Raw genomic sequence first — 22,272 nt, 5'->3', positions numbered from 1 at the left:
GGGCAAGCGGATGCACTTGCCTAAGAACAGCTGTCTAGAAGACCGCCCAACCTTATTGCGAAATCAGGCCAGTTGGATCAACAGGACTCCGGGTGAAAAGGCGGTGGACAAAATTCATATCATGCCATAAAATCAAACGAAAACTAAGTAATTGTAAGAAATCCTTTATATTACTTTAAAACTGGACTAAATTATGTCAGTATTAAAAGTTGCTGACTCATCCATGAACTATACTTCAACTTTGAAGAGTGCCCAGAGATAAGTAACAATGTCTTGATGTCAGAGATCAGACTTCTGTTTACCCTCCACACTTAATCCAATTACTATGTATGCAGAGTTTAAGGTCTGTAAGCGTGACAACTCCATCAGGACAAGGGTTCAGCTCACTGTCCCCGACTGAAAGCATTTAGCGTTAGCGGCATTGATATATAGATTATTTAAAACAAGATAAAAACAAGACCATCAACCACAGGCTCCAAGCACTGGCAAGGGTTGATCAACATCTCACCGCGGATCGGAAGACTGATATTAAATTATGTGTCCATGTATACATAGAACAACACCTACAGTTCAATGCAATCAGCTCGTAGGTCTAGTCCAACTGACATTATGTTGTAGGTCGACAGGTAGCCGAGGTAGGCGTGTTTAAGAACAAAGTATGAATACTGGAAGGGTCGTTTCATGCATGTAGCTTTGAGATAGCCTTTAGCTTGCAAACATAACTGCAGGAAGAAAACAGTGCTGATCGTTGTATTATATGGAATTTAAAAAATCAATCGTATGGTTTGGTCACATATTGACGAAACATTTTGTAAGGTAAGCCTAATACTAACTTGAAAACACAAGCCAGTTTCATTACATGCAAACAAGTCTCGATCTGCGCCTGTTTGAGTACGATGCCTTTTGCCTGAACGATCCGGCCAAATTTCTAACGATAGTTCCGTTGTTAAATTGAAGGTAAGTTTTGCATTTCCATCGTTTATTTATAGTTTTTCACCGACATATGCACCTACAATTCACATAGCTGCCAACTCTCACGCTTTCGGCGTGAGACACACGCACATGCAAATACGTGTGTCTCACGCCCAAAGCGTGAGAGTTGGCAGCTATGACCACGTACTGACTATCGTGTTATCGTTCAACTATAAAATTAGCCCACACTGAACTGGATTCCATATACTGATTTCCTTAGGCTAGAGATGGAAACACAGCGTTTTCCCATTTCGCTGCTCGTTAAAGTGTTCAGCATGTAATATGTCATGTTTATCTTACCAGCCTCCCACAATAAGCAGTGTCAAATATGTAACGTAAATAGGCAGCATGAGCATATTTTGTAGGCAGAAGTCGTGTATTCTATCAACTAGCTTGTCAGTAAATAGAAAATCCGTCCATACATTCTTACTTCTAAAAGATGAAAACGGTTAAATATAATTAGCCTAAATTAGTCCAGCAATAGGCCATCGTAATAACCTGTCTAATAATTTTGTTAATGCTTTTCAATAAACCAATCATGCTCATTTCAGTAGCCTAGTTTTTGCAGGTAAGGTTGGTCATTCATATATTTATTTTAATCAGTTCACTTGCCAGTTAAATTCACTCACCAATGAGGCTTACTTACATACTTAAAGACTAGACACCGCCTCGAAAAGATTTAGACAGAAAAGGTCATCTGTTTGAAAACGCTTCAATTGATTTAACTGAACACTAATGTTGCTGTAACAATCACTGCAGGTAACTGAATGAAATTGACTTTAAGAACACTGACTTAGAATGATAAAAACACATTTAAAAAAACATTCTTCAATGCATCACGTGCATTGTAGCCTATGACATGAGTAATGTGACGTCTTTCATCTGGTGAGTCAGTTATCTCTGATAAAATGGTTTAAAACGTAACTATCTGTAGTACACTGCCCGAGGAATAATCCTGATCTTTGTCATTTCCTCAGAAGTCACAGTGCTGTTATTCACTGAGGATGGCCTTGGTCCAGAGCCGCGGGCCGCTCCGAGCGCCCTGTTTATTGGCAGCACTGGCCGCTTTGACACTGTGCTCTGAGATGGGAGTCGGCCCGAAGTCACTGATAGCCAGCACTGTTGCATCGAAGGACGCGCCCCAGAGGAAGGGGGAACAGGCGGCGAACAGCAGAGTAGAGCCCTTTGGACCTGAATATTTGGAGGAGGCGTTTCAGGAACAGGTATGCGCTCTAGCAATGTGTCGCTAGTGCTGGACTTTGCCTGTGCATAATCTAAGGTGCGTTGACCATTGTAACCTTGTAACCATAAAAACATAACCTGAATGACTGCCGTAACTACTCGGCTGTAGAAATGGATAAGACAAAATGTGCTCATAAGTAGGCCTAATAAACAAAACAAAAACATGTATACCTCTGTCCGCGACGATTTTGGACATCTTTATTGCCGATAGTTTATCAACGGTCATTTAAAAAATTCAAACAAAAAATGTCTGCATACAGCCATGTGATTATGTATCGACATAGACATAGAATTCAGGGTTTGAACTTTCAAGTAACCTCTCTTGCACAACAACAAATACTTCCCATACTTACTGTTCAGTGGTAATCTTGGCCAGGGTAAGGTGTGAGAATTTTCGACATTCATGTGAATTCCTGTTTTCAGGGCTACTACCTGCAGAGGCTGTTTCTGCAGTACGGGGACAACGACACCCTGTCTTACCGGGGCCTGCAGAAGCTGCTGGGAAGCTTGGGACTCGGAGAGGTCAGCATGCTGCAGATCAGCCACCAGGGCCTGAAGCACATCCCCCCTTCCTCCCACGATGGGTCCACAGGTCCCTCCCAGCACCTGGAGAGGTGAGAAAACATGGTGCACAGCTAGCATTGCTCACAGGCGTTTAACCTGTGTAAGGTGTCTGCAAAAACTTGGCAGGAATGAGGATATTCAACGTTTGACAGTCTCTTGACGTCTAATAGGTATCTATTACACCATGATCTTTCAGCACTTACCAAAAAAAGACTTTAGTGCGAAGTCAATGATCAAGATTTTACATAAATTGCACTGTCTGGATTATCTAGCTTTGTTAGGTCTGCTATTGTAATTTATCTGAATTTTCAGCAGTAGTAGCGGTGAGACTGGCTCAGAGTGGGGGGAAGAGGATGATGTTGACCTTGCAGAGGTCTACCATGGTTCGACCGGTGGAAACGAGGGACAGGATCACCCAGAGTTACCCAGAGCCCCCCATCCCAAACCTGGGCAGGGACACCCTGAGGGACCATCCCTTGTGCTGGGTCACCCAATTAAGACCCACCTCCATGGCAATGTGTGTAATCACTACTCTGTCACAGAATGCACCACACACTTAAACCACATATAGTCCTGCACTCTCAACTCCTTGATATCAATATCAAAGTTTTTGGTAGATTTCATGCTACCTTATTCACCTGGGTATTCATTTAAGTGGTTTCCTTTTAGCAGTAGGCAGCAATAATTTTGAAAATGTATATTACTTACTTGATTTAGCAGTGCATGATTTAACTTGTGTTCTGTTGCCTTTCTTTTTTGCTGCCAGTGTTTAAATGTCACTCAGCTCCTGTGGAATTTTGGCCTGGGGAAAGCGTCCCACATCACTCCCTCCCACTTCACCTTCCTGTGCCCCGCCCTCCTCTATCAGATTGACAGCGGGGTCTGCCTGCGTCACCATGCAGGGGAGGGGCAAGAAGCAGGAAGCAGCGGGTCTTTCCTCATAGGTATGTTCAGGGGTCTCAGGTGCTTTTAGGGACCTCAGGGGTGTGTTTTGGGATCTCAGGTGCATTCAGGGATCTCAGGGGTGTGTTTAGGGATCTCGGGGGTGTGTGTAGGGATCTCAGGGGTGTGTTTAGGGACCTCGGGTGTGTTTTAAGATCTCAGGTGCATTCAGGGATCTCAGGGGTGTGTTTAGGGATCTCAGGGGTGTGGTTTGGGATCTCAGAGGTGTGTTTTGGGATCTCAGGGGTGTGTTTAGGGATCTCAGGGGTGTGTTTTGGGATCTCAGGGGTGTGCTTTGGGATCTCCGGTGCATTCAGGGATCTCAGCGCTGTGGTTTGGGATCTCAGGGGTGTGTTTTGGTATCTCGGAGGTGTGTTTAGGGATCTTAGGGGTTTGTTTTGGGATCTCAGGGGTGCATTTAGGTATCTCAGGGGTGTGTTCAGGGATCTTAGGGGTGTGTTTTGGGATCTCAGGGATACGTTTAGGCGTCTTGGTTGCGTTTTGACACTAGATTATCTCTGTCTGTGCAGCTCTAGGATGGGGCTTCCTGGCTCTGGTGGTGATCAGCCTGCCCTCCTTGCTGGCGCTGGCTCTGGTACCCCTGGTGCCTCCCGCCCGTCTCCAGACCCTGCTGTGCCCGATGGTGGCCCTGGCAATGGGCACACTGTGTGGAGATGCCCTGCTCCACCTCCTGCCTCATGTAGGTACCTGTGTGGGCCACAGTGTCTGCAGGTTTAACTCCAAAGGATTTGGTCATGCATGTCTCACTTTAGAGGTGTGGGAAGGCCCCGTGTTGATCCCTGTGGGGTCTAGCCTGTGCCTTCTCAGTACTGAAGCTGTGATGTTTCTGCAGGCGAAGCCCGGATCTCACTCCGAGTCTGAACAGCGCGACTCTGTGCTGAAGGGCGCCAGCATGCTCGCAGGCCTTTACTTCTTCTTCTTGGTTGAAGGCACGATGGGGCAACTGCGCCACGCGAAGGTAAACAGGGGCACTGCACGTCAAATAACTTCATCTGAGTGTAATAATGATAATGGCAGCTGAACTCCCCCTGGTGTGGATGCTGAGGGCTGTTTTTTTACCTTTCAGAGGAAAGGGAGGAAGTCCCCCTGTACAGAGGGGGGAGGGGAACCGGAGAGGGAGCTGGACACTCTGCAGGGTGAGAGTGTGTGAATGCCTTCACACAGCAAGCTGAGCTGCACAGGAAACAGCAGGCCCGCTCCATTGTTCCTTGTTTAGTCTCTGAATCGGCTGCCAGAGGTCCAGACTGAAACCGAGGCTCGCCTCTTCCTTCCTGCAGGCACGACTTCCATAGAGGCAGCCCCGCCCCTTGAGTGCTCGAGCGCGGTGGAGCACGGACACGGACACTCTCACGGGCCCCCAGGCCAGGGGCATTCTGGGACGGGAAGTGTGGTATGGATGGTCGTCATGGGGGATGGGATTCACAACCTCACCGATGGCCTGGCAATTGGTGAGTGTGGGGGTGTGTAACAGGGGGTGGGGCACCTTAAAACATGCAGACACTGTAACCCACCAGTACCACCAGATCCCTGTTCTGAAGGGCTAGGGCTGCAGTACAGCTGCTCTCCTTCATAATGATGGCCTGGAGTATTGGACACGTTGATCAGTTGGGTAACGTGGCTCTTTCTCCCACAGGAGTGGCTTTCTCTCAGGGTCTGGCTGGGGGTCTGAGCACCGCTGTGGCTGTGTTCTGCCATGAACTCCCTCATGAGCTTGGTATGCAGTCCACACCTCCCCACACCTTCATTTAACACTGCACATGCGTCCGTCACAGTAAACACCACACACATGCACTGAACTTTAACCCCTTCGCACCCCTGTTTTTATTTTTACTATTTAACACCTTCACAATAAGAAGGTCTGCAGAGTTCCAAGGTTGGCAGGATTTTATTCTACCACCACGAGGGCAGAAGAATTTGCATGTGCACATGTGCGTTCCTGCGTCTAAATTATTTGGTATTGTGGCAGTACCGCATTGTTCTTTCTCAAACCGGGTATGAGTCCAAGTACTACTTGAGGCTTGAAACAGGTTGACTTGCCTGTGCAAAGCAGGCTGACGTGTGCATGTGTAAGCAGGGAACGGGTGTCCCGAGTGTCAGCGTTCAGGACGAGGGAGCCTGCGGTGACCTCCGTGTGTTTGGGCGTGTTGCAGGGGACCTGGCTCTGCTGCTGGGGGCGGGCTGGCCCCTGCGCAGGCTGCTGGTGTTCAGCGGGGCGTCTGCAGCTGTGGGGGTCCTGGGCCTGCTGGCGGGCACCATTCTGGGGCACCACTTCGCCACGCTCTCCCCCTGGATCCTGGCGCTCACCGCGGGGGTGTTCCTGTACGTGGCCCTGGTGGACATGGTGAGTGTTGGGGCTGGGGTGCGTGTGTCCGTGTGATCAGAGACCAGTGCCCTGTTTCACCAGGCAGGATTACGGGGTTACCTTGATAACTCCACTGAGTAAAACGGCTCGTTTAAAACCTCTTGCAGATGCCCGAGATGCTGCGGGGTGACCCGGGCCCCACGCCTCCCCTGACCCGCTTCTTCCTGCAGAACCTGGGCCTGCTTTCAGGGGGCGCCATCATGCTCTGCATCGCCCTCTTCGAGGACAGCATCTCCTTCAGCCTGGGGGACGTCTGATCGATGGGGCGGGACACAGGCAATGCACTGCCGAGGCAGACTTCATTTAAAAAAACTTTTTTAGATTTTTAAAGACTTGTTGAAAACCAGGCGAGGTACACCCTGTTGACCCGTCACCACTTGGAAGCCTCTGACTGAAACCGTGGCCCTCGATGGGTCCCAGCTTAATTCTCACTTGTCATGAGCATGAGAAAAGGGAACAAACTAGATATGCTGGCTAGAAATTCACAAGGATCACAGGCGGAATGAACAGTGCACCTCTGCAGCACCTCCATTCCCTTGTTGTCACTGAGAGATGTGGGGTGTCTGCAGGCTTACCCTGGCCCCATTTGACCAATCACATGTATACCTAATGCAGTCTCACCCATAGATTAATACACAGTAAAATATTTTCTTCAGGGGCACAATAAAGGTAGTTAGAGGTAATTCAAGAAATGTTGTCAAAATATCAGTATCACGGGAATGACTGGATTAATTGTAGAACGAAGAGCAGAAGAAACACGAAATCCTGAAATGGACACGGCCTCCTTGCCCTTCCTGATTAAGACCCTTACTGTGCACAAAAGCTCAGGTATTTGTTGCACTGATTCAGGTCCTCTTCCTTCATACATGTGTAGACTGCTCATCGGGGGAGCTTGGAGCTCAGCTGGTGGACCCAGCGTTTATGTTCCAGTGGTACTGCTCTTACCTAAGGCAAGTGGCTGACGTGAATGTCACTCACCGACCCTGCAGTAGAATTACATTTTATTACTCTATATTTTCCTAATTCTGTGTATTAAAAGCAATTATGTTTGAAAAACAATGTATTTAACCATGCAGGCCCAAGGGGATTTTTAGTAGGCAGAAATAAGAAACGGTCTATGCAAGGCCTAATGAAAACAAAAATGGAGGTATGGGTGTGCAGAGCTGTTCCTCTGTCCGGAGGAGGTGTGCAATGTTGGTTGGAATTTCAGCCTGGGACAGGAGGGCGTGTTCCCCTCTTCTGGTCTCAATGTTATCTGAAGATTATTGATAAATGTGAATGATAATGACAAATTAAGAATGATTCAGCTACTGCATTAACAATAACGCTGTCCTCTTCTAAATAAAGAAAGCCACCCTCCAGCCTACCACACTACACTCCGGCCTTGTTTAAATTTGACTGGCAAATGTCGAGGCCTCGCTTGGTTGCAGGATTCATGCAAAACCTGTGCAAATGCGATGGTATGTTCCATCAACCACTAAAACAGTGACACAAAGTAACATTATAATTTCATACAATGTTCCTGTCGTGGACCAGAAATTGTATTTACTGCCCAACTCAAGGGGTCCTCGCTGGAGTTTAAAGCTTTAAACCTCTAGACTAGAGTTACAGAAGCATCGGTTACAATACTTTTGCTGACCTAAAAATTGGGTGGTCTGATACCAAAGGTGCTATGTTCAAAGTAGTTTAACACATCTAGGTGTAAATACCAGGAAATAAAATCTGAAATTGTGAACTCTTGTCTCAAGTTCATATTTTTTATCTCAACCCCAAATGTATTCAGTGTATTGCAAAAACAAAGGAATTGGCCTTGCTGTTCCAATACTTTTTTGAAGGGACTGTATTTGGTTTTTAAAATATTTTTAGGAAAATAACTGGGCTTTTAGTTTGCAAATGAGGGGCCATCCATTCCTGTTGGCAAATACTGAACTGAAGTTGATGTCTTACCTGTGTACAAATCTTATTCAAATACAGGTCCGAGAAGAATGTATAAGTAAGTTTGACCTGTGACATTTTGCTGCTTAAATTAAAATTAAGCTGAAGAACAGAGGCATTTAAATCAAAAAGTCATGCATTTTACCTGCAAATAATAGTATAGCAGCATTGACCATCGTCAAAACGGTAGTGGGTGTGGAATGATCCAGAAGCCATTACGAGTGTACAGATGGCCTGGTGATGATAACTGCTCCCAGGTGTGTCTGGGGCGAGCAGTGGCCAAGAGCCACAGCTGGAGTTATTAAAAAGTGCACACAGACGCCGTGAAGAGGAAGAGTCAGAGAGGCGGTGGGTATTAAGCAATAGCACTTTATTTAAACATAACCAATTCTAAGCCACAATACTGAATGACAGGACTCATTGGCTGTAGCACACACTGTATAAAAGGGATGGAGGTTGAATGCCGAGGTTTATACAGGTTTCTATTAATGTCAGAAAGACCAATGCAGAATTTTCTTTTTCCCCCCTGAAATCATGAATGTTTTTATATTCCTTTTTTTTTTTTTAAATACATGTAACATCCTTTTGTAACAAATAACCATTTACTAGCTCACACAATGAGTTAACAAGGCAAAGTGCTTTCAGGATTGCATTGTCACAAATTCATGAATGGCTTGAGGACTTTTTTCTTTCTTTTTTTTTTTAAGGGGGGGGGGGGGGGGGGGGGGGGGGACGACGACGAAAGAATCTCCTTTTTTCCAGGAAGATAGGCAGAGATGGGAGGGGGGTCCACTAACAGTAGACCCCCACACCCCCTCTCTCAATCTCAACTCCATCATCACTAAAAGGAGGCGGGAGCAGGGAAGTCAGTGACAACGTTGTTGAACTAAGGACTGGACTCGGTGTTTCTGAAGGCATAAGGCTGGATACGACAAAGTTCCCTTCATACACGTCAGATGTGCACAACCCCCCCCCCCCCCCCAATCCACCATCTTAAATAAAATCCATTTGTTGCTTTTGTACCAAAGTCAGATACACACAATCGCATTCACACAGTGTCATCGTTATGAGAGCTGTAAACTTGTTTCGAGACTGTATGGCTCAGCTGGAACGCATATACGCACACATTTTACAACATGAAGAAACGGGAAGCCGAAGAAGAAAAACATGGGGCATCTTAAATAAAAGGTGAAGAGAGAATGCCAATACCTACAGCAGCACCTTTCCAGCGCTGCTTTAAAATGGGCGAGATGCGCAAGAAAATGAAAAAGTGCACCACAAGTTAATTTCATGTATATGCTACCATTGAACCGTAGGAATTTATTATTAATTGTAATACAGTTTGGCTTCACATTCCAGTGGTATTATATATTTATATATATTTTATGTTTTTTTTATTTTTTATAAATATTTCCATTTCAAACACATACAGACACAAAAAAAATCAAGCACACTTTTTCTTCCTATTCCAACTGACAACGGTAAAATGATATAATTTTTCCATCCATAGATTTATATATCACAAACCGGTGAATATCAGCCGGATACATTGCGCTGAAACATATGGAGGTAGGAATTACACTTCTACTAACAAGAACAATAGTAATCGTCAAGATCGTAATAGCTCCACTAATAAGATCAAGGTTTACAGCATTTGAATTGTGAAAAAAGGTGTTTGTATTCTCTCACCAGTCACTGGTTTTTATTTTTTGTTTTCGTCATTGTTTCCGTATTCCTATGGACTAGAGATGGATAGATGTGATCGGTCCTGCCATAGTCTCAGGCCCTGAACACATGCTGGTGAAGGCATTCTCTACACTTGATAGATTAGCAGATATGTCAATGAGGTATCAGGGGTCAGAAAAAACACCCTGTTTTTTTGAACACGCACGAATATCTCTCGAAACTCGGAACAGCAGATCAGGATCTCTCAGGCGGCAAATTTTCTCCTCAAAACTAAATTCTTACACCTGACGGACACTCCCAACCGACCGCGAGACGGGTCTCAGATTTCTAGGTGAGCGTTAATATTAAGGGAAGAGAAATTAACTGTGCAAAAAGGGTATGAAAAGCAGCCTCTCCACGGTAGGAGTTTCAACCGAACTGGCCTTTGCGCCCCTCCCGTACGTCACACAAGGGTCCATCTGCGACTGCCCGTCATCCCAAAGCGGGCCCTGACCGGACTTTGACCACTCGCTGGACAAAAGGAGTGCGCTTACGTTTCCGGGGCGAGTCGCTCGATGTCACTCACTGGCCCGACTCCCCGTCTCCAGACCCCACCCCGGTTTAGCCAATCGGTTTGCTTGGATTGGATTACTGAAAACGCCCTTGCTCGCCAAGTCCGTATCTGATCCTGTATTGCTAGTCCACTGGAACACTAACCATGCTTCTAAGATCAAAATATGCTCCGTAAAATGGGACGCATCCCTCAGAAACGTATTACTATAAATCGCCTAACCGCACATTTCGTGGCTTACATTACGCTGACAACAGAAATTGCATACCTATCACAAGATGAAAGAGAAGCCAGGCAAACGAGCAGCGCTTTTCCTTTTGAAACAGAAAGCCCGTGTTGTGCTGGAGGACAGGGGGCCAGGGCGGGTGGCTCAGAGTGCCGCTCCAGTGTCCAGCATCACTGTAAGTCACTATAGGTAGGATCTGGATTTTGGATACTTAAAAAAATGCAACATGATGTTTAAAAGCATGCACTTAAGGCAACGCACTGCCCAATGTCAACTAAAGAGGTTTGAACTCCCGAGCGAACACTTAAAAAAAAAAAAATCCATCCTCAAACTGTGCATTTGTCTTGGCAAATCCATTCATTCAAACCAGTTCGAAAAGGTTTTTTTTTCTAAACTCACAAATCCAAATTAAATTCCTAAATACACGTTTACAAGTGAAGCACAAATCTCTTTCAAAAGGGAATGTATCTTTATGTTCCCGATTTAAAAACTACAATTAATCATGGGACTTGATCAAAAGATGACTGTAAACTGGCCGAGTGCGCGTACACGCACCTTTCTGGAAAAACAGGCGAGCCACATCCATTTTCCTGCTCTGTGACACAGCTCTTAGCTGCTCACTGCATATCCACCCTGTTTCAAATGATATGTATACTTTGAGATGGCCTCAAGCCCATGCCAATGCACACAGTTGGGGAGGGGAGAGGGAGCGGGAAAGAAAAAAAAAAAAAAAAAGGCTTGAAATGAATGCTGGGAAATGTAGTGCTCTCTGCTTCAAACAGATGTTCCACAAACAGTTCTACAATATATGAATCATTTATTTCTTCTAAACCCTTTGGCCTAGCAATATAATTCTGACAGCCAGATAAATAATCAAGCCTCACCATAATTCATTAAATTGCAATATGATTGGTTAAATGCTTAATTTTATATACATGACATCAGCTTCAGCACCCGTAAACCAATTACGTTGTTGCACTGAGATCTGCCTGATATTAAATGTTTAGAAACTGACATCAATAAGTTGAAGTTGAGGCAACCCTAAAATTACGTGCACCAGTAATACTGTTGAAAGCTTTTAAGTTGGACAAAAATAATAATAATAATGAAAAAAAAAAAAACCAATAAAGAGGAGAAAACCCACACGTACTTACAAAAGCAGCTCAAAGTGCAAACTCACAAGAGTGTGAGGGAGTCAATGGAATGGAGCAGGACAGGAAGGTAAAAAATCCCTCCATCCCCACACACCTACCGCCCAAGAACTTTAATGCCAGCCCTGCTCGGCTCCTCGGGCCACACCCGAATGGGCGCCCGCACGCGGTCGACTGCGTGCGGAGCAGAGACGCACCACCACAAACGCTCTGCCACCACCACCACAAAGGTCACAGCCGGTGGTCTGAACGGAGCGGGCCCGAGGCGGAATCGCCGGCAGTGCGCTCCAGCGCAGCTTCACCACACTGACCTGGCCCTGAAAAGCCCAACCACACTTCACAGAGAGTCCTTTAGGTCTCCATACAGTCTTGTGTCAAAAGCATTGTGATACCATTTCCAGCTAAATACAATTAAAATTCATACCACGAAACAGTCATCATTAAAACCTGTTTTTTATGCTATACCATGTTATCAACCCCATAGGTGAAAGTGACTACTAAATATTTTGCTGACTGTTGCAATGTTGTTGCTGACTTAAATGATAGCCTCAGAACTATACAGAGCCTTTATTCTCATGAATACATAAAAAAAATACTAAAAGTAAAAGTTTGTCCATTCATGTATTTTTGCATATTAGATCCATTGTCAACAATTTATTGAGGTTAAATTCAATTAGAGGCACTCAAACTGCCTCCAAAAGCTAAAGACAAGTTCCTAAAATGTGAGAGTGACAAAATAACCACCGCAAACAAGTCTTCAGAAAACGCATGATTAGCTGAAGTGAAACAAAAACCACACCCCTGAATCAACTGAACTTGTGCTCATAGTTTGTATAAGTTTGTGAGTAATCACAATAGGTGTCATTGTTTTGGGTAACCAAATGGAACCTGCAATCAGGTTCCATTTAATAGAGTAGGCATCAATGCTGACATCCAAAATATTTCAGGATACCCACAAAATGATCGCAATTACAAAAATTTTAGTGGTTGAGATTTCTGAAAACAATATCCTCGCATAAGAGGGACGGGGATGTCAGATGCTTACATAGGGGGCTGAACACATTTCTGTTTATCGTCTAAACGGCAGGGTGAGGATGGTTTTCCTGAAAAATTGATCATTTCATTTAGAACACTTCACTTCTTCACATTTGATCAAACCAGTGACAACTGAACTCAATCTGACATAAAAGCCAAAAAGGCGAGATTTGCTGAAATTCATTATCAAGAGCCAAACCGAAAGCGTATTGTTGCTGCACTCAATCTGAGCCGAAGCTTCTCCCATTAACGAATCTCCTCTTAGTTTCACACATGAATATGAAGTGTTGTTCTGCTCTTCCAATGGCAGAGATGGCAAAAACAACCTTATTTTTCGGCTATAAAAATGTGAAAATATTGCACTTTCAACTTTCTTTCTCGTCCCTTATTCAAAGGGTGTTTGCACAAAAACCCAAGAGGTGACCCATGCCAAGGATTCTAGATATATCAAGACAGCCAGAAAAACCACTGTACAACAAAGCACTAAGCACACTGCAGAACATGACTACTTCACCACAGAACACACACACTTGAGTCTTTTGGCCTAATCATTACATGTAATATTCCCCAAAGGGGTTTGCATCCCGGTTAACTAAGCAATATAGACTACTATTCAATCAACATTTCCCCCAACACATTAAATATCATCGTGCAAGTACCCCCCCCACCCCCCCCTCCATTCACACAAATGTACCCATTTGGTTCAAGACTTTGCAACACATGACGTCATAATGGAAAAATGAGCTGGCTCCCAAAGTTTCATGAGAAAATACATTTACCAATGCTGACTTGTGTGAAATGGAAGAAGGTGTTTTTCATGATAACAGCAGATTTTAGGATGTGTCCTCGAAGGAAACCAGTGCAATGCAAATCATGCTCAGCTGCTCAGGCCTAGAGATCACCTGACAGGGGAGTCTACAGCTATTAGTGACATCACTGGCCTACCGCTTCCCGCGTGGCGCCATGGCGATGCGCCTTTCTGCCCAGCAAACTTTCAACTCAGTTCTCTATGGTGAACAATATTAAAGCCAAAATAGCCATTATTGCCATTTCTATATTTCCATAAGTAGCATTTCAAATGCTATTCCTGGAGGCCAACGGAATGTGCTGGTTTACATTCAAATGAATTCTCCAAAAATAAACAAGCTTAATTTGAGTCGTTTTCATTCGTACGATGGCTGCCTTGAGAGCAGCCATCTTGGCTCCATAACATTCCTTTAGAAACTGCAGGTTAATTTGATCAGAGGAATGAATCTTCACAAAAAGACAAAATGACTCCTGCCTGACTTTACGTACAGGTAGGGAAATAATGATATGGACGATTAGGAGACCGGGGTGATGAGTGAAAGGCTGGCTTTAAATGGAACTACGTTCACATAACTTCTTTGTCCCAATAGCACGAGCTGCAGTGATGCCAAGATGCTGCTGATCCCCCGGCTCTACACTGCGAAACACACTGGTCAGTATCGCCCCGCGGGGGTCACCCAATCAGAATGATCTCAACAAAATGGGCTTCACACGGTAATCTAGGCATTCTGTCCCCTTCAGGTGGGAGGGTTTGGGGAGAGGCATTACTGAACTGAAGTGGGCAACTGAAGCAAGATTAAGGCAGCAATGACCGGGGCCCGCAAGTTGAATGCCGGCGGCAAACAATATATGATGGAGGTAACGTTGCTCAAAAAAAACCTAAAACATTTGGATGAACGCATGAAGTAATCTTCTTTGGATTTGTGCTTTCAAACAGCACCCCACCCTCACCACCAGCTGCCAGACCGAGGCCAGACCGCGGCCAAACCCAGGAGACTTCCCTAAAGACAGGAAATGACGGCACGAAGTCCAAAGGAAGTCTGGCGGACGAGGGGCGGCGGCAGGGGAAGACGGTCACCAGCCCGGCCTCCAATCAGGAGCCGCCTACTTCTCTCTGCTACCCTTCACTCCATACACAAACGGGTAACGGGGTTTTGGGAGATGTGCCCTTTGCCTTTTTGAGATGCTCTTGTGTTTGTAAGGCTTTTGAGAGGTAAAAATGGAAGACCATGCTCTGAAGCAAACGTTCAAATTTTTAAAAGAAAAGGGAAAAAAAGGCACAGTTTTAAAAGATCATTTAAAATATGTACAATTTAGAATAAAGCACAAAGGCTGCTGGGAGTAACCCCACCGACAGCGGGGAGGAGTAAGCGTCACTGATCTGGAAGCTGAAGGGCAGGCCGACTTGAACAGGCAGTTTTAAACGCGCCAGGCTCACAGTTACGTCTGCTTTAACCATCCGTCTACCCAAAAGTAATAGTTACCCTAAAATACCAACCCGCCAATCTGAGGAACAGCATTTCCTGCATAGCTCTTTAATGAAGACACTGAATTTAAAGGGATTCTGGTACAAGTCTGAAGAGATGGAGCTCTACCTGCGTGAGGGCCTTTGAAGACCCCAGCAGAGCACTGATTGGGCCGTACACCAGTCAACTCATCACCTGACACCTTAGCCACCAATCAGCAGTTTTGCACTGTACCAGACGTTGTGCAAGTGACAAGTGGACGTATCTACTAAATCCAAAAATGTGTGAAGACGACAAATAAAAAATGCTCATGCTTGCATATTATATGGGCTTGTGTATATACATCATGCTGTTAAATGAGGAAAAACCTCCGTTCGAGGAGTGCAGGCGTTCTACAGTACGTGAATGAAATGGCGTCAGTGAAGTCACGTGAAGTGCCACTGCTTTTAATGAGGTAAGGTTGTAGGGTCCATGTGGTGCCAATGGACCAGTCCAAAAAAACGTGTTCCATTCTTAGCTGCTTTCTGACGCCATGCCGAGAATAACAGCAGGAACTCAGTAATCCAATAGTGAATAAGATGGTGGCAGAAGAGCTGGAAACTGCCGGAAGGAAAACTCTATTCAGCTGTTGAATGCTGCCTCAATTCTTTGTCCAGTAAATAATTTGTAGCTTATGAGGAGTTTGAACTCCCTTCCATATGTCAAAATTAGACTATTTTCTCAACTTTCTCCAAACTACCCAACAAAACAAAATAACGAATAAAAATGAAACAATTACAAAACAAGCACTACAGCAGATTGAAGATTTGCACTGAGTTCAGTTAAACGCAATGGACAGTGTTTAGCCTGAGTCAGATGTTAGGACAATGAGAGAGGGCAATGGCTAACTGGGGCTACAAACTCAAGGCAAACAAGCTGCAAGATTATATGTATCAAACTAAAAGTACAGCGATAGGTTTGAGATACCACAAAGAGACTACGTTGGACTGAAAGCCTATCAGTTTCCCCATATATTTAATCTGCTAATATCTGGCCCCCCTACTATCCCCATTCAATTACTGAAAATGCCACCAAAAATGAGGTATGTAAAGAAGTCATCCAGGTCTGAAAATTGATGACGCAAGTCATACAGTATGTATATGGAAGCAAGTACTACAGTGTTGGGAAAAATATATAAATATTCTTAAATAGAGGAAGGAGTGGAGGTGAATGGTGCAATACTTTCCTGAATGAACAGAGGTCACTTATTGGCTGTCACTTGACTAGGTTGGGCAGGACACAATGGGAATGCAACAATGCAACCAGGCATTCACATGTAAAAAATGCTGAATGAGCTACACTGTTCCAGAGAACCTCCAGCCAGTCACTGGTTACCATAGCAATAACACGGAGCTGTGTACAAATATACAAAGTGGGGCACGTAAGGCTGTCGGACTGAGGTGTGACATCAGCTTGGCTCAGGGAGACACAATAAACCCCCCTAATTGAAAGCCCACCACATGCAGCCAGTTTCCATCACTAAATACTCAACACCAAACCAATTTGGGATGCATAAAAAAATAGTTTGAAGTCACAATCGCTAGGATCACATTTTCAAATTGACGCTAATTTCCAAAACAATTCCTTTGAAGATTTAAATGAAAATCGAATGCTTAAGAAGGCAGGCGGAAGTTGTCCGCCGTTGTAACCATTTGAGGAGTGCACAGTCCCCCCTCCCCTCAGTCAACCGCACGGACTGGCCCAGCGCACCGCACATCTAACGTCCATATTATGCCATTCGCGCCCGTGGGGAAACGCCCTCGGTATAGCCTGCTTTAAGGCAGAAGCTCAGCTGCACACCCAAACAAAAAAAGTGGATGGTATTCACTATTGCCTCAGTTGGATGCTTCTTCAAGTAATTGGGACACCAAAGTCCAAAGAGGTAAAACCGGAACATTCTGGCCCTGCCGTGGCCGGCACGGGCCGACTCGTCTTGCGTTCGCCGCGACGACAATGCGAATAATGCCACCTCAGGCGCCGAGACCTCACTCACCCTCACCCCCCCGCCCCCCCAAAACCCGCATGACGTCTCATTCTGCCACAGCTGCTACAGTAAGCGTTTATTTCGTTTCTTTATGGCTACACGTTACCGCTTGAATAATGGTACTGGTTCCTTACTAATTATCATCAAGAACGAATACAAAAATTAATATGGAGGAAAAAAAGGATACACTCCATGTCTTTTCTTAAAACTGAAAATCAATGGACACGTTTTCCTCTCTCTTCAGACATGCATCAAAGCATCCAAATTGGCCTCATTTCAATCCTCAAACTCCATTATCCAAACTCAAAACTCCTCCAATTTGTGCAACATGCATCCTGCGGCAACTCTATTGCTTTCTACCATCGCAGCATCATGGACCAGCTAGCTAACTTTAGTCTTCTACGCCAACTCAAATCCCCTAACCCTCCGCACATAACCATGCCCACCCTCCTTTCACTCCGAACCAATCAGAAATTCAGTCCTCTTTGTTTGAGCCAGTCCAGGATTTATCTTGCAATGCATGCAGTAGATGGCTGCAGTAGGTCTGACTCCGTTATGAATTGTATGGGATTCTGTGTGATGGCAGTTCCTTACATTGATTTTACATCAATGCTTGTGCATAAATATTTCTTTGAGTATATATTGCAGCATTTGTAAGAAGGAAGATTACTTTAAGATACAACTAAGCAACATCAATCCATGTACATATCTATATATTTCTTTTTTCTGGTCTAATAGTTTGTGCCAAACTGATCCATGAATGTACATACTGACTACATATTGGCTACTATACACGGTAGAAGGAGTACATCATTTCTAAAGATGACCAAACGTTTTAGTGGCACTTGAAGGCTGGATGCATATAACAGTATGGGGGTGCGATAAACGCAAGGTCAAAGGATTTTTTTCATTTTTTTTTCTATTTTTTTTAAGTACATACTTCCAAAACTTCATTTGATATGCGTGGAATGCAGTGTATTTAAAGGCATTCTTTATGATCATGTAATACTGCAGCTTAGATTCTCTTCCAAAGGCAGACCAGCAGAAACCCGGTCCGTGCTCCGGGGATTCCGCAAGCTCCCAAGTGTGCAGAATCATTAAAAAACAAAAAGCGCAACGTCACAAGGACCTCTGTGTCGGTGTGCACAGCAGAGTCAGGCACGTACAATATCGCCGTGAGGTTGCCAGGGAACAGGGTCACCTCGCACACGCCGTCTTTGAGACATTTCGACACAGAGTCGGACAAATTTCAATAAAATCACCATTAAAACAAAACAAACCAAAAAACCCTGCAATGACTCAAACACAAAGAGGCCAAATCACCCTGATATTCTCACAACAGGCTGCACAACTTCATTACAGGAAGACAATCGGGAGGGACAAAATAATGGTTCATTTTTTTCCTAGATTTTCTTAAACAAATTCGGCAAAAATTCATGAAGTCGAAACTGATCTACAAAATGCCTCCTGCTTGAATTATACATTCAGCTTTTGTCAGCAATTTTACTTTAATGGCTCAGTTGATTTCTCCTGACTATAATTTTCTTCCTATTATACCGAATGCGTCTTTACATTTCTCTTCAAGCTTTTTTTGGCAACTCAAATTGAATGGCAGTGCAAATACACTCCTTATGTCAAATGTATTTGTGCTACACATATGCAAGTCTGTGGGTGTGCATACGTTTCTAAGTTTCCCTTTGTTGATCGAACCCCAAGAGAAACCCGTTATGTATGTTTCTCCATTTCTCTCAAAGTAGCAATGAGTCACCAACTCATGCACCTAAGTTAGGAAAATGTAACCCTTATGCTTAATATCTACATATGTAACGAGACACATACGTGCACATACATGCCTACATGTTAATTTACACAGAGAGACACGTACACACGTATACGAGTATACACATATGCATATATACGTGTACATACACATACAGATATACTCACATGTACACACATACATATATAGATATTAAAGATATAAAAGTGCTTATTTATTCGAACAAGTGCTTTGGATTAGGGCTGAGTGGAACGTTGACACTTTTTTGAATTTTTGTATTTTTACTTCATTTTCATTATTTTTTTTCATCTAAAAAGCTTATCAGCTTCTCACAACCCCTGAAAATATGAATCTCTCTATCCCCAATTTGTAAACGAATAGGCATAAATGAAAAACGAAGAGGAAAATAAACAAGGCAAAAGTGACCATCCCTTTTAACCTAGTCACCCATAATTACTCATTTTTTATCGCGAATATCCAGTCTTAAAGGGAATGGAGAAAAGGGAGGTTTTTTTTGCCTGCTTAAAGAGATGACCCGTGAGGAACTTTCGCTCCGTTGTTGATGAAATGTCACGCGATAACATCACAGGAGGAGAACCTGCTGGGATGCGGCTTTGCCCCCCCACCCCCCACCTACTCTACTGCTCTCTCTCAAGCTTCATAAGAACGACACATGGCTTCATTGTTTACGTGACGTCACCACGCCTACCCCTGACATCACAGAAAAGGCTTGCGTAAAAAACAACGTAAAAGGAAACAAAAAACAAAAACAAAATCAAAAGTTCAGGTAGATTAATACAATCATTTTCAGCATTATAGTACCATCCGTACAAAGAACAGCAGTGCCACCGGTTTTGGCATATGCTGTTCCACAAAATGTAAAGGATACCAATTTTTTTTTTTTTCTTTACGTTAAAGGCTTCGAAATTTAAAATTAAAGACCTTGTGAAACACCAGTACTGGCCACACAGGGGTGCAAGATAAGCTTTTGTTCTTCTTCTTTTTTTTTCTTTTTCTTTTGGTTCCTTCCCAGCCCTACATTTGAATGCACCAGGGAACCAAAAATAAAAATCTCACTCAGCAAAATGTTGCAAATCTGCTGCACTGACGCTAATCTTCCTCAGGTTACCTCTACTTCTTCAGGATTACCATGGTACTCGAGGAACTGTGCTATTTGGTATTCCGTTAGCCCTCTTGCTAACCAGGCTTCCAGGCAATGACACAATTCCCAGAATCACCGTTTTCTCAATCCTTCCTTTTAGCATGCGTGTTCATTTTTGGACTTTAATTCAGTTGCCTTTCTGCCGTGACAGCAAGAGGGTTAGGAGAGCAGACCGACGCATAAAATTAATACGGCGACTAAAACGCAGAAGTAGAAGCATAACGGTTAGCGCACGAGGAGCAAAAGTTGTTCTAGTGTAAACATTCGTAGAAGTAGTTACCTGGAGGTACTCAATCAATTTCAATATTTTTTCTGTTTTTCCCCATTTTCTCTTAAATGAAAGAAAAACGGAAGCACACACGTCATTACATGGGCCTAAAAACAGTCTGTTGTTAAGGTGGATTTTTTTTCTTCTTTTTTTTTTTTTTGTTTTTTTTTTTTTTTTTGAACAAAACCAAAACAAAGTGAAGCATCACCTCAAATAAAAAGCCCTTATGATACTGATTGTCATTTAAAAAAAGTCATAACTTATTTAATAAATTGTTGCAAACATTACAGAGCAAAAGAATCTTGGACAAAATGACAAAATGGTATGAATCTATTTAACATTCTGAATTGATCTTTGCATGCTCAATACCGGAGATACCGCCCAATCCACGGGACACATATACTTTAAGCAGTGGAAACGATGGCCTTATTATTTATTTTCAATGCAAAACTATACATCTATGGAGGTTGTTGACTGGACACTACTTTAACCCGGTCATACTCCACACGCATGCATAAACAAACATTGTATGTTTGAACACTGAGGCTATGTAATAATATGATGCCCAGGGAGATGAGAAATTGGGCGGAAAAAAACTGCAGTTTGTCGTTATCCAATATGGCCGCCAGGCAGGATTTAAATGATGTGCTTCCCCATCATATCAATGGAAGCCATCATAACAGTAACATAATTAGCTTTGGTCATTCCTTTTTATTAGTCAAAAACATTCCAGCTCAGTTCACTAAACTACATTTTTAGACAAATATTTAAATTAACGCGATGGAAAAAAGTGCAACTAATTTAATGAAAGAAACTTTTCTTCTTCCAAAAAAGGCACCAAACAGCAAGTAACACATACATTTGGAGACTGTCTAAGGGTATTGCTCTGAGGAGTGGGGGGAAAAAAGAAAAGAAAACAAATACATGAGGTGGCAAATATTTAGCAGCTACGTAGGACGAAAAACAAACAAAAAGAACACGCATTTAATCGAGTAAAACCCTTAATCGCTATTTGTGCAAAAAATTAATAGATTTCCACAAGTTTAAATAGACTGATTGTGAAAATTGTGGAATCCTTAATGAGAAAATAGTGTTCACATTTGGCCAAATTTTCACCCTTCTACCTACAACTGTGCAAGATGCCCACAAGAGCTTAAATCGAGCTTATCAACGCTAAGAATGGAAAAACCACTATAATGATGATAATAAATTAAACAGCATAGCCCAGTTTATCAGTGTGTGCTTCACGTTTTTCCTCAAATTGTTCAAGTTCGTTGCGCTTTTAAAAGAAAGAAAAAAAACGCGACCATTAACGACCATCGGTTTTAAAGGTGTCAGGGTGGTTGGAGGGAAAGTGTGTGTTGTGCATGCGCGCGTGTGTGTGTGTGTGTGTGTGTGTGTGTGTGTGTGTGTGAGAGAGAGAGAGAGAGAGAGAGAGAGAGAGAGAGTGGGGGGGGTTCAATTCTATAGAAGGAGCACTGGATCAGACACACACGCACACGATTTGAACCCCCTTCTGCTTTGCTTTGGCACAGCTTGTAGGAAAACCACACCCCGGCATTACCCACAAGGCACCGGGTTAACGACCCGCCCACAGGGCATTTCACTGGCTTTTAAAAGTGCCTTTTGGATTGGTAGTTGCCAGGTTACTTCTCCAATTTTCATATTGTAATTTAAATACTTTTTTGTGTCAGTGCTGAACGGGAGCGCTCTATGAGGAAAAAAGGGTGGTTACACTGCCAGATGACAGCACAGCGAAACGCAGCCCTGGATACCGCCAGATTCAGCCATTTAGGAAAATGACTCCATGCCGGTTACCCTCGGGCTTGCCAGCAGGGGGCGGGGTTTCCTGCACACTGTGACCCACCCCACCCAGCTCACCCTCCCAATGCCGTGCAGTCAGATCTGCGGCCGCCTCCCACCCCTCCCCCCTGCGGAATACACGCCCACCCCTCCCCCCCGTGACCCTGTGGCCCTGCGGAGTACACAGCCACCCCCCCACCCAACCAATCCCGCGCCATGCAGACACCAGCAGCCCGGTGACCGGTTGCGTGCCCACGTATGCGAGCAGATCTTTAAA

General features: G+C 44.0%; 1 protein-coding gene across 1 annotated transcript; it reads left to right on the top strand.

Moving 5' to 3' along the window:
• The first annotated feature begins 564 nt into the window (after positions 1-564).
• slc39a5 (solute carrier family 39 member 5) lies at positions 565-7,721 on the top strand. The gene is made up of 12 exons (XM_061258569.1): positions 565-816; positions 1,950-2,195; positions 2,638-2,828; positions 3,091-3,295; positions 3,545-3,722; positions 4,251-4,420; positions 4,574-4,699; positions 4,808-4,877; positions 5,019-5,189; positions 5,375-5,455; positions 5,892-6,082; positions 6,211-7,721. The coding sequence occupies exons 1-12, from the start codon at positions 781-783 to the stop codon at positions 6,358-6,360; spliced, it is 1,815 nt and encodes a 604-aa protein (XP_061114553.1). The 5' UTR covers positions 565-780; the 3' UTR covers positions 6,361-7,721.
• Positions 7,722-22,272: the final 14,551 nt, after the last annotated feature.

This window comes from Conger conger, chromosome 10 (assembly GCF_963514075.1).
Source record: "Conger conger chromosome 10, fConCon1.1, whole genome shotgun sequence".
Classification (NCBI taxonomy): domain Eukaryota; kingdom Metazoa; phylum Chordata; class Actinopteri; order Anguilliformes; family Congridae; genus Conger; species Conger conger.
The sequence above is the reverse complement of the archived record's forward strand: the minus strand, read 5'-3'. Positions and strand labels throughout refer to the sequence as shown.

Coding starts and splice junctions, on each gene's coding strand:
- slc39a5 (XM_061258569.1), top strand. CDS start 781: ATGGTTTGGTCACATATTGACGAAACATTTTGTAAG. Junction 817..1,949: donor TTGACGAAACATTTTGTAAG/GTAAGCCTAATA, acceptor TCATTTCCTCAG/AAGTCACAGTGCTGTTATTC. Junction 5,456..5,891: donor TGAACTCCCTCATGAGCTTG/GTATGCAGTCCA, acceptor GGCGTGTTGCAG/GGGACCTGGCTCTGCTGCTG.